General features: G+C 44.1%; 2 protein-coding genes across 3 annotated transcripts in view; both read left to right on the top strand.

Annotated features, from left to right (window-relative positions):
* Window positions 1-13,289, top strand: part of jcada (junctional cadherin 5 associated a) — a 329,178-nt gene that overhangs the window by 139,822 nt on the left and 176,067 nt on the right. The gene's annotated exons all lie outside the window — the stretch shown is intronic.
* Window positions 3,118-3,786, top strand: LOC121275991 (histone H1-like). The gene has a single exon (XM_041183935.1). The coding sequence runs from the start codon at window positions 3,118-3,120 to the stop codon at window positions 3,784-3,786; it is 669 nt and encodes a 222-aa protein (XP_041039869.1).

Below are 13,289 nucleotides of genomic sequence, written 5' to 3'. Positions count from 1 at the left end.
GTGACCCCCCCAAGCACCACCTGCCTGTATGTGGCAGCCTGCAGATCACGCATTGGACATATCAGCCACATCAGAAGCCTTTGAACTGGAGTGGAAGCAAGTCATCCTTGTTCCTGAGACACTGTCTGAGAAGAGAAGAATACAACATCTGGAGGCACTTCACAGGAGCGTTATGAAACAAAATTAGACAAAATTATCAGAGAAGAACAAATTATAGTCAAATATTTGGAGACACCATCACTTGACAATGCTCAATTGCACTCCAAAGTATTCTGCAGGCTCATAATTATATTACAACCCCTCTAATCAAGATTTCTGTGCTGCAATGTGAAGATAGTTTTCAAATTTACGCTATGAAAGGTGAACATCATTTCAAGAATATGTGTTGGCATGTATGGGTCAAAGCCTCTCTCAACAGCAGTTTATGTTAATAAGGAGATGAGTTTAGTGATTTTAACTTTTTGAATTTAGTGGTTACTCAACACCAATAACGCACAGGTTTGAAGGGTTGGTTGAAATAAGGAAACAAGAGCACAATTATTTCTGGGACAGAACACAATTAAAGAGTCTGCCAGATAAACACAATATGAAAAGTACTTAGGTTTTTATCGTGCAGTATATGCTAATTGTAAATGGTATTTTGTATTGAAGTTTCCAGCCGCTTAGTTGCATCAAACTGCAATACCTCAACTTTCACGGGGCAACTAAGGATGGATAATTAAGGTTGGCCTTGCCAGCAACACCCAACCCTCAGAGTGGATAAAATACAAAACATATTTTGCTGGAGACAAAACCTTTTATTAAGCTGACTCTTGATAAAGTTGCAACATTCTTTTGCTGGGGAAGGTCTGCACAGAAATTAATACCGCATGTAGGGTGAGGGTGTAGCCAGCAATTTGTAGTTTGCATACTGTCTTTCCCTCCCTAAATCTAGACATCTTGCCACTTGCTGTGCTGGATCTGCCTCATTGCCCAGGCTTTACCAGAGATTATCTTGCAGACATCACATCCTATCCACTTCCTAGCTGCTACTTCTTATTTTCTGGGCAACGCAATAACAAAAGACAAGACTGAAATAAAACCATAGAAGCACAGAAGGGAACTTTTCAGCCTGTCAAGCCCATGCGGGCTCTCTGCATGAGCAATTTAGTTAGTCCCACTCTCCCACCCTTTCCCTGTAGCCCTGCTAACTTTTTCCTTCAGCTGCTTATCCAATTCTCTTTTGAAAGACACAACTGAATATACCTCTACCACTCAGGCAGTGCATTCCAGATCCTAACCATTTGCTGCATATAAAAAATTCTCCTCATGTTCCCTTTGTTGCTTTTGCCCTGAATCACCTTATATTTGTGCTCTCTGGGTCTCAGCCCTTCCACCAATGGGAAGTCTCCCTATATCTACTCTGTCTAGACCCCTCAGGATTTTGAAGCTATAGTAATTGTAAATTAAACCTTTCCTACTGTTATGGGGATCAGGTAACTGTATAGACGAATCAGACCTAAGTGTGGATAATCTTAGGGACAGAGCTTTCTAGTCAGTCTTGGAACAAGCATGTAGCTTCATAAGGAACACTGTAAATAAAGTTTAGTGTTTCTTACAAGAAACTCGTCCTGCACTCCAACTTTATTACAGTTGTGATAAGGATAAATAGCTCTGATGTAGCACCCCACCTCGTGACTGAGTGTTTGGATTTTTAAGGGAAGAAAGAAAAGAAGTATACTGACCAGCAATGCCTCTCTTTGGCGAATTGATCTGTATGACTTATCCGTCAAGGACTGGAGTCAACACATAGAGCTCCTAGCTTTCTACTTTTCAGCTAATGAAATAACAGCAGAAGAGAAACAGAAGGCAATTCTCCCAAGTGTTCGCTTATACAATCGCGGGAGTAAAACGTATAACCTAATCCGTAGTCTGATGACTCAAATGTGCCAAATTCCAGATCCTTCACTGAGCTAGCAGATCTAGTGAAGGGACAATTTCAGCCTAAGCTGTCGGTGATCGTACAAAGATTCAAGTTCAACTCTTGAGTAAGAGCCCCCAGTGAGTCGATCACAATGTACATTGCGAAGTTAAAACAATTAATGGAGCACTTCGGTGATACTTTAAGTGACATATTGTGAGATCGTATGGTTTGCGGCATTCAGTGTCTTTTACTTGCAGCAGTTAATATAGACCTGAAGCGTCCCATGGAGATAGTGCTAGCAATGATGAGTGCTGAAAGAGAATCGCACGCTTTGCAGAGTGTGCAAAATGGTGCCATTCTGCAGTTAGGGCGGGAACCTGCCGTCAACCATGGCACAAAGACCAGGGAGGCAACCGCGAAGGGGGACATGGCGACTACCACTAGAAAAACAAAAAGAAATACTGGAAGCAGCTCACCAGTAATTCAGAAATTAAAGTGTTACCGATGTGGGGTTACTCATCTACCCGAAACCTGCAGACTTAAAGAGGCAGAATGCCACTGCTGTCACAAAAAAGGGCACATTATAAAACAATATAGGAGGAGATCAAAACAGCCATTCAGACAGCAAATCAATTTAAATGAAGTGCACAACGTAGATGAGCCAGAAGCTGCTGATACTGATATCTATTCCCTATACAATCTGAAGGCCAGGAAAACTGAACCAATCACTGTTACCCTTCAAGTAAATGGAAAAGCTCTGCTCATGGAGATTGACACAGGAGCATTGATCGCAGTGGTGGGAGAATACATCTTTAATTACCTCAGAGAAGGTACCCAGTCATTAAGTTTGAAGCAAACCAAGGCTCAGCCAAAAACATATACAGGAGAGGCACTACAGGTGAAAGGCATCACCTCAGCACCTGTATCCTACAAGCAACAGACAAGCCCAGCTGCCTGTGATTGTTGTATCAGGTGAAGGCCGAGCCTCTTGGGCAGTGATTGGTTGAAAGAAATTAAACTCAATTGGTCAGAAATTTTTTAAGTCAGAACAGAGGGAATTCCTCGATAGTTTCAGTCCCCGCGGCCAGGATCGCGGAGCGGCCGGAGCGAGGGAGGGAGGGGCCAGGCCGGGAGGGGTTGGGGAAGGGAAGGTGCTGAAAGCGCCGCCTCCCCCTTCCACCCACCCACCCACCTCCCCCTCAGGAGTCGGCGAGATGGCTTCAGGTGATCTGCTCGAAAGCCCCTCCCGAGGCAGGAAGGCGAGGAGGCGGAGGAGCCCAGCCAAGGTGTGGCAGGCGGCGTTGGCGGCGGGAGCACCCACCATGGCCGGCCACATCCTGGAGGTGGTGGCGTCTTCCCGGGAGCGCCGCGGCCTCTCGCTGGCCGGCGTCAAGAAGGCGCTGTCGGCCACCGGCTACGATGTGCCGCAGATCAACTCGCGGGTGAACCAGGCGGTCCAGAGACTGGTCACCGAGGGCTCGCTGCTGCAGACGGGGGGCACCGGGGCTTCGGGCTCCTTCAAGGTCAACCGGCAGCAGCTGGAGGGCCAGAGCCACCCGGCTGCCGCCCCCACCCCCACCCGCAAAGCCCGGGGCTGGCAGGGGAGAGCGGCCGCCGGCCACAAGGGGAAGATGAAGAGGAGCCCGGCCCGGGTGAAGAAGAAGGAGAAGCCAGGCGGCCGGAGGAAGGGCGGTGCCGGCCCGAGGAAAGTCTCCAAGGGGAGCGGCGTCCGGAGGCCACGCGGGCGGCCCCGCAAAGCGGCCAAGGAGCCGGCGCCGGGCGCGGATCCGGCCGCCGGGGAGGAAGGCAAACCAGAGGCCGGAGCTGGGAACGTCCCCGAGGGGAACCGGCCGAGGAGCAAAACGGTGAAGGAGGGAAAATAAAAACATCCGAGTGGAGAAAATATCCGCCTGAAAATACAGGGGGAATTCCTGAGTTGTTAAAAAAGCATGAGAGAGTATTCTGAGATGAGTTGGGGAAGATGACAGGTTTACAAGCTGAAATGAATGTGGATTCTGAAGCAACACCCCAGTTTTTTAGGGGAAGACTTAACCCCTTACCCCCTAAAGGAGAAAGTTGTTGCAGAATTGTGCCACTTGGAGAAGTTAGGAATAATCCAGCCAGCCCAATTTTCGGAATAGGCAGTACCCATAGTTCCTGTGATGAAACCAGGTCAAACCATTCACATCTGCAGAGACTACAAATTAACTGTGAACAAGGCTGCAAAATTAGATTAATACCCAATCCCAAGGATTGAAGATCTGTACGCTAAACTTACAGGAGGATGATCCTACACTAAACTGGACATAAACCATATATATCAACAGCTAGAGCTGGACAACACATCAAAAGGTAATGTCATCATAAACACGCACAAGGGCCTGTACCAATTTACACGCCTACCCTTCAGTGTGTCATCTGCCTGTGCGATTTTCCAAAGAACCATGGAAAGCTTACCACAAGGGTTTCCTGAGTTATAGTAACCTGGATGACGTCCTGATCACAGGATCCATGGAAGCAGAACATTTGGCCAACCTAGAAGAGATTCTGAAGAGATTTTTGGAGGCCGGCATTCATTTCAAAAATGGGAAGTGCATTTTCCAAGCAACTGAAGTCATATATTTGGTTCATTGAGTGGATGCCCAAGGGTTGCATCCGTTAGAGGAGAAAGTCAGAGCAATCAAGGAAGCGCCCTCTCCTACTACCGTCATGGAGCTCAAGTCTTTTTTGGGCATGTTCCATTATTGTGGTCGCATCTTGCCTAATCTATTTACAGTGTTAGCCCCTTTACACTTATTATTGAAGAAGAATAACAGATGGCCCTGGAAAGCACAGCAAGAGGAAGCCTTCATAAAAGTCAAGAAGCTTTTACATTCATTGTGTCTGCCAGTACATGTTGACCCATCTAACAAATTGATACTCACTTGTGATGCATCTCCCTATGGACTGAGAGCAGTATTGTCACACAAGATAGAGGATGGATCTGAAAGGCCAATATGATATATATCCAGAACCTTCTCTGCAGCCGAGAAAGGTTACTCACAAATTGAAAAAGAAGGCTCATCTATTGTATTTAGACTAAAGGGGTTCCATCAACATTTGCAAGGCTGACACTTCACCATAGTGTCAGGTCACAAACAACTGTTAGGATTGTTTAGTGAAGATAAGGCAATCCCACCAATAGCCTCTGCTAGAATTCAAAGATAGGTTTTAACTTTGTCAGCATACAAGTACACTTTTATACACGGTCTTTGTGTGTATATAGAAAATGCAGATGCCCTCAGTCATCTTCCTTTGCCCAATAGTATTACACAAGTACCACTAACTCAAGAAGTTGTACTTGTGTTGAATTTCCTGGGCTCCTCACCAGTCTGCATGAAACAGATAAAGAAGTGGACAAATCAGGATACAATTTTAGCACGAGTCCATGAACATGTATTGCAAGGATGGTCAAATGCACAAGTCTCTGAAGAATGAAAACCATTCTATGCCTGTAAATCTGAACTGAGTTGTCAAGGTGGTATCTTATTATGGAGGAGAAAGAGTCATCATACCTATGCAAGGAAGACAACTACTATTGACAGAGCTTCATTGTGCGTACCCTGGTATTTGGAAAATATGGATGCTTGCACTAAGTTATATCTGGTGGCCAGGTATAGACAGTGATATAGAAAAAATGCTGAAATACTGTCTCCAGTGTCAGCAACAGCAGAAGTTGTCCATTTCGGCTCTACTATATCCGTGGGAGCGGCCTGGTCGACCCTGAGTTAGACCACATATAGACTATGCAGGCCCATTTTTAGGTATCGTGTTTCTCGTAATCATCGACACACATTCAAAGTGGATGGATGTATCTTTTTCTTATTCATTCATGGGATATGGGCTTCGCTGACTGGGCCAGCATTTAATGCCATCCCTAGTTGCTCTTGAGAAGCCTTCTTGAACCACTGCAGTCCATGTGGTGTAGGTACACCCACAGTGCTGTTAGGAAGGGAGTTCCAGGATTTTGACCCAGCGACAGTGAAGGAATGGCAAAATATTTCCATGTCAGGATGGTGAGTTACTTGGAGGGGAACTTCCAGGTGGTGCATCTGCAGCAGGCAGGTTGGTGAAGATGAGGTCAAGTATGTTTTTCCTTCTTGTTGGTTCCTCACCTCCTGTCGTAAACCCAGTCTAGCATCTTTAGAACTCGGCCACTCTAGGTGATGTACATTGAAGTCCCCCATCCAGATTACATTCTATGCCCTTGCTACCCTCAGTGCTTCATTGAATACTGATTCATCAGCTGAGGGAGAGCAGTACGTGGTAATCACCAGGAGGTTTCTTTGCCCATGTTTGACCTGATGGCATGAGACTTCATGGGGTTTGGGATCAATGTTGAGGAATCCCAGGTCAACTTCCTCCTGACTGTATACCATTGTGCCGCCACCTTTGCTGGGCCTGTCCTGCCAGTGGGATGGTGATCTGTAAGATGTGATTCCATGAGGACTATGTCAGGCTGTGAGACAGCTCTCCCAATTTTGGCACAAGCCCCCAGATGTTAGTAAGGAGGGTTGAGGTTGTTGTTCCCGAAGCCAGAGCCTGGGATTCCAGTTTCATTCCTTTTTTGTGACTTTGTAGCAGTTTGATACAATTGGCTTGCTAGGGCATTAAAGAGTCAACCACATTGCTTTGGATCTGGAGTCACATGTAGGCCAGTCAGACCAGGTAAGGATGGCAGGTTTCCATTCCCTAAAGGGCATTAGTGAACAGATGGGTTTTTTTTTACAACAATGGTTGTTTCGTGGACATGGTCATCCATTAGACTTTTAATTCCAGATTTTTATTGAATTCAAATTCCACCATCTGCCACCCGGGTCCCCCAGAGCATTACCCTGGGTCTCTGGATTACTAGTTAAACGACAATACCACTACACCATCGCCTACCCTATGAAGTGAGATCACCAACATCATGTGCAACTAGTGAAAAGCTGCATCAATGTTTTAGTGTATATGATCCACCAGAAATGATTGTGTCAGACAATGGTACTGCTTTTGCTAGTATTGAATTCCAAAGATTCGTGAACCTAAATAGGATTAAACATGTCAGAACAGCACTGTATCATCCATCACCCGATGGATTAGCAGAAAGAGCAATACAAACCTTTAAAACAGGCATGAAGAAACTATCCAAGGGAACACTAGAAACACAAATTTCAAGATTCCTTTTCAACTATCGCACGACTCCTCATGCAACCACAGGGTCAACACCTTCTGAATTGTTAATGAAGCGCCGACGTCGTACAAGATTGAGTCTAGTATTCCTTAATTTAGAGGGAAAGGTGGAGAAAAACTAGAGTAGTCAGAAATTGAGCCATGACCTTCAGAGTAAAGTTCGAGAATTTATTTTGGGAGAGATAGTTTTGTATGAAATTTTACAACTGGACCGAGATGAGTTCCTGGTACAATTATCTCTGAAACAGGACCTTTATCATATCAAGTGGAATTGGAAAGCAGGATTGTTAGGAAACATGTGGATCATCTCAGAAGTCGAGCGACATTTCAACAATCAATTAATCCTCCTGGAATCGAAGTTGAAACTTAGATCCCTGAGGTGCCAGATCGACAAAGAATAGGCACACCTGATGTCTCTGTTGAAGTAAATAATTCTGAACTGCCATTGTCTAAAGATGTCCTGATGCTGCAATTCCTGAGTAAGTCAATCCCATGGAAGAATCTCAAGTTGTAGAGTTGCATTGATCTACCCGAATCAGAAAACCACCTCAAAGACTAAATCTATAATTGCATGAACTGTTTATATTTGTATATGATTTAAGATATTTTTGTAAATAAGAGTGGCAAAACAGAATTAAAGGGTGAGGAATGTAATCATTGTAAGTTAATCATTTCATACTGTTATGGGGATCATGTGACAGTATAGACGAATTAGCCCCAAGTGTGAGTAATCTTAGGGGCAGAGCTTTCTAGCCTTGGTCTTGGAATAAGAATGTAGCTTCATCTGGAGCTCTGTTTACTGTTTCTTACAAGAAACCCGTCCTGCACTCCAAATTTATTACAGAAGACCTATATCAAATATCCTCTCAATCTCCGCTGCTCTAAGGAGTCAGTTTCTCCAATCTATCCACTTAACTGAAGTTCCTCATCCCTGAATGACTCTCATGATCTTTCCTGTTCCTTCTCTAAAGCTTTCACATCCTTCCTAAAGTACAGTGCCCAGAATTGGACACAATACTCCGGTTGAGGTTGAATCAATGTTTTATAAAGGTTCATCCTTACTTGCTTGCTTTTGTACTCTGTCTCTAGTTATAAAGCCCAGGATGTCTGTATGCCTCTCTAGTCAATTTCTATACCTGCCTTGCTACCTTCAATGATTTGTGCACATATTCCCCCTCAGGTCCCTCTGTTCTTCCACCACTTTTAGAATTGTATCTTTTAGTTATATTGCCTCCTTTTATTCTTCTTACACATTCAATATTGTTTGTATGTGCCAGGGCAGTCACTTTAAATCCAGTTTAAAACTTTCTCCATTAGCTTGTATGGGGGAGCCATCAAGATGAATGGTAACTAGAGTCCCTCCATTATCAGGCAGCTGTGGTGTAATGAACCACAGGACACCCTTCATCCTAATGCCCTTCATCCACCTCATAACATGGATGTCATTAACTAGTCAATTTCTAATAATTGATTTAACTTGAAAGGAAACAACAGGATAATTCAATATTTAAGTGCAGGCTGGGGAGGCCAGCAAGGACTCCTTTAATTCCCCCCCCCACCCAGAACCGCAGGTGTCAGAGGGCTACAGGCCTTTCATGGAAGGGTCCCCCTCCACACTGACAGCCTGGCAGCTGTGTTCACAATCACTTTTAACAATTCAAGAAATCTCCATCATCAACAGCCCTCACATTCTCCCACCTACTCCAGCAGCACCCCCCCTCCTCACCCGATTGGCACTCCAATTGCCCCTCTGACCTGCAGAGCACACTGCTCCCCCATCCATAATCGGCCGTGTCTCCCTGAGGCAGTGTGTTAACTAATCACACAAACGGGTAGATATGGACGCTATCAGGGTCGGGACCTGCGTATGGTCTTGACGTCCGAGAATCTTCTAAGGGGAGAAGATTCCAGCCATGGTGTCTGAATTAACATCACTTGAGACAGAGGAGCTTCAGCCTTAAATATGCATTTTAAATCAGCTCACTTACATCTGGTCTCAATAACAGCTCCAAGCCTTATTATGGCACCAGCACGCACAGATATAAAAAGGTGTTGATTAGAATATATTGTGATTCCATTATCAATGGACTATTTTTCTGCTTTGGTTTGTTCATGGATCATGACAACCAGTCACAGAAACCAATCGGCATACCTGGCCTGTATTGGTAAAGCCCAAATGAGTAATAGCAATTAATTACTTTTCTTTGTATTTGATGGCTTCTGTGCATATATATTCTCTTGCAGTGGAACTATGTAGCACTTTTAAAGCAAAATTGAACACCATGTTAGAAAGTTATAAACATCATACTGCTCCCAATACAGCAACTTCACTGTGCCTGCACATAGAGTATTTAAACCAAAGGTTCATTTATTTTTGTGCTGAACACGTAGTTCTGGTTGCTTCCTGACAATACTTTGCTCGTCATGTGCACATTGTGAGGTCTTGCTGCTTGTAATACAGTTCTAATGACATTGGCCAGAATCCATACCAATTAACCTTGAAGAGTGAGGGTCTGTTCAAACCAGTAGGAAACAATTGTTCTCTTGTATTTTGTTCAGACAAAGCATTTTCCTTGGGCCATGGTTCTATCTGCAGTCGTTCTGGCCTTGCGGTTGTCCTCTTTTCCCCTTTCATGCACTGAGTTGCTGAACTGCCCTGAGTTCAACAGATGGTTCCTCTTGACCTCCTGGCTGCTAATAATCTTCAAGGAGTGAAGGATTCTCTTCAGAAATCCTACCGTAGCCATTTTTGTCTTACACTAAAGCCAGGAAAAGAAGGCTGTAGGAAGGTTATGCGCAAGCTGCAGTGACATCGAGGAAAAGGTAGGTCGGTGGGAAAGGAGTGGGTGTTGAGGTGACTGTCTCTGGCTGCCAGAACTTTGAGATGTGATCATTGATTCTTACAGTCTAGGATTCTTAACAGTTCTAGAAGAAAGTAGACTGGTGATTCCTGCTGAACTCTTGTCACCCACACAGGTTTTTAAGTGCTCAATCTGATAAGGGCCAGATTTCAATGTAGTTTGGTGCCTTCTTGAACAAGTGCTGAACTTTTTGCTGGGCCATTTCATCATTCACCCCTTGTATCCTGTACACATTGTTAAGTATTTATACATGAATATCTTTTAAAATAATTTGAAGTTGTGCTGCACTCAGTCACTTGCTCGAAGGCTGGCTGCTTTTGATTAGCTGCCAGCTAGTGTGCAGGTGGAACTGATTGACATGGTACCTCTGTTTGTAAATAGGTTGCAGGGAGCGGCTGCGAGTGATTCAACTGGCTGTTTGTGGTTTACAAGTAGATTGTAGTGAGCAAAGATGGAACATGAGTTTTTTTTACATAAGTGAAAAGCAAAGGGTACATTTGGGATATTTCCCCAAAATGTGAGGTGCAGGGAAGGGCCCATCAAATAACCAGGAGATATTTTTTAATTCAAAAAATGTGCAAAATTTCAGGGGAGTCTCCAGCCAGGCTTTAAAATAAATCAGATCTTGAATTATAGCAAGCACGCAGCAGGGAATTCATTTGGCATTGGTGTGATTAAGAAATTAGGTAAAAGGTCAATTTCAAATTTGCGTAGCTGATTAAATTTTGTGTATGGCTCCCTTTGCCAAGCTATATTGGCGGGGTTGGGGGATGGTCAGTTGTTCATTCCATTTCTTCCTGTTTCTCATCAGATATTCACCTAGCTAAACATTTGCCAGTTTGAGTTACTATTTACACATTAAAGTAAGTGAATGTAGATTCATAGACTTATAGACGTTTGCGGCACAGAAGGAGGCCCGTCGTGTTCGTGCTGGTCAATAAAGATCTGACTACACGAATCCCATTTTCCAGCACTTGGCCCATAGCCCTGGAGGCTATGGCAATGCAAGTGAATATCTAAATACTTCTTAAATATTATGAGAGTTTCTGACTCAACTGCCCTTTCAGGCAATGAATCCCAGACTCCCAACATCCTCTGGGTGAAAAAATTTCTCCTCAACTCCCCTATTAGCCCTCTACCTCTTGCCTTAAATCTATGCCCCCTAGTTATTGACCCCTCTACTAATGGAAAAAGTCCTCCTAGCCACCCTATGTCCCTCATAATCTTATATGCCTCTTTCAGGTCCCCTCTTAGCCTTCACTCCTCCAAGGGAAACAACTCCAGCCTATCCAATCTTCCGTCTTTCCTTAGCTCAGACCTTCCAGCCTAGGCAGCATCCTGGTAAATCTCCTCTATATCCTCTCCAGTGCAATTACATCCTTCCTATAATATGCTGACCAGAACTGCATGCAGTACTCCAGTTGTGGCCTAACCAGCCTTTTAAACAGTTTCAGCATAGCCTCCCTACTCTTGTATTCTATACCTCAGCTAATAAAGGCAGGTTGTAATAACTTTCTTCACCACCTTATCTATCTGCCCTGCTACCTTCAGGGATCTGTGGATATGCATGCCGAGGTCCCACTGATCTTCAATGCTTTCCAGGGTCCTGCCATTCATAATGTAACCCCTTGCCTTGTTAGCCCTCCCCAAGTGCACTACCTCACAATGTGGGGACTGTTAAAGAATTGTTCAATGTTTAATGAGTTAAAATGAGGGACAAGGGAACCTGTGAAGAAAGCAGATGTTGCTTGGTGAGATTTTGAATTTTAGCAGCTTTCACACTGGGTTTACAGCATGTGTTTGAGCTGCCAATTCCTGATAAATGTGCCTCATGCAGCTGGTAGCAAACCAAAATAAGCTTGGTAGATTTGCTAAGGATGGTCAGTGTGAATACCTTTAATGAGCCCCCGGCCCCCAAAACTGTCTTGGTGGCCCAGAACCATTAACACAGCATGAGTCTAATATACAATAGGCTTCACTATCATCAAGTGTATGTCTAAGGTAGCATGTGACTTTCTACAGCTTATCTGAAATAATGGTCCCGAGATCTACTTATTGCTGTGTTACATCTGAGAGCAACACCTTTAAGTGCAACTATTCCATCTCCGGCAGAGCTCATGTTTGACAGACCTTTGCATACCAGTTTACCTACTCTTGCCCATTTCACTCTCTCAGAAACTAGAGAGCAATATATAAAACTGCAGGAGAAGATGACCAGCATGCACAAAAAATTGCAGGCACAGATTTGCTAAGCTTAAAGTTGGGACCAAAAGTTCTCATCCAGGATCCCAAAGAAGGTACGTGGCAACCAGCCAAGGTAACAAGGATTTGCTCAGAGCCGAGGTTCTATGAAGTCATTACACACAAAGGTGCAACAACGAGGAATAACAGGCCAAATCAGACCCTTTCTAGCTCCTCAACCACCATGCAGTCCGACTGCATTCAGGACAAGATCCCAAATACAGCCAGGAACAACATCCAAGAATGACAACACCACAGATCACTGTGACCAATTAAAGAAACCTTCAGACATGTTTACCATTACATGATCTGGGTATACCAGAAGATTACATCTACACTTTAGAGACTTATCGATTCATCAGCTCTATATACATATGAAATGGTAACTCTCCATGAAAATGTGTTATAAATAGTTATATTTCTTTGGAAGGGGAAAGTATCTTGAAAAAGAAAGGAGGATATTATGATACACCTTTAAGTGATAGCAACATGACATCACTAGAAGGGAAGCGTGTCATGCGACCCAGTCATAGTTTCACTTTTGCTTTTGAGCAGAGCATACACACACCCAGCTCTGCTGCTGATGTCTTCGAGCTTTCTACCTTTGTGCAAATGTTCTCATGTGCCTAGTTTCAATAAATAAACTCACAATGTGTTCACACAATCCCTTATGAGGGATTGGTGCCTCTATATCATTATAACAACATGACAGTTGGGAGCACAGTAATGGATAAATACCCAGAATGGGGAGATGGTGGTGTAGAGGTAATGTCACTGGACTAGTAATCCAGAGGCCCAGGCTAATGCTCTGGGGACATGGGTTTAAATCCCACCACAGCAGCTAGTGGAATTTAAGTTCAATTAATATCTGTAATTGAAAGCTAGTCTCAGTACGGTGACCATGAAGCTATCATTAATTATTGTAAAAAAAACTGTCTGGTTCACCGATGTCTTTTAGAGAAAGAAATCTGCTGTCCTTACCTGGTTTGGCCTACATGTGAGTCCAATGTTGTTGATGCTTAACTGCCCTCTGAAATGGCCAAGCAAGTCATGGGTAACAATTGCTGACC

The sequence above is a fragment of the Carcharodon carcharias genome, chromosome 3 (genome assembly GCF_017639515.1).
Source record: "Carcharodon carcharias isolate sCarCar2 chromosome 3, sCarCar2.pri, whole genome shotgun sequence".
NCBI classification, from domain to species: Eukaryota; Metazoa; Chordata; class Chondrichthyes; order Lamniformes; family Lamnidae; genus Carcharodon; species Carcharodon carcharias.
Note: the sequence above shows the minus strand (reverse complement) of the source record. Positions and strands in the feature narration are given on the sequence as shown.

What these genes read in the sequence shown, in the direction of transcription:
- LOC121275991 (XM_041183935.1), top strand. Translation starts at nt 3,118, where the DNA reads ATGGCTTCAGGTGATCTGCTCGAAAGCCCCTCCCGAGGCAGGAAGGCG.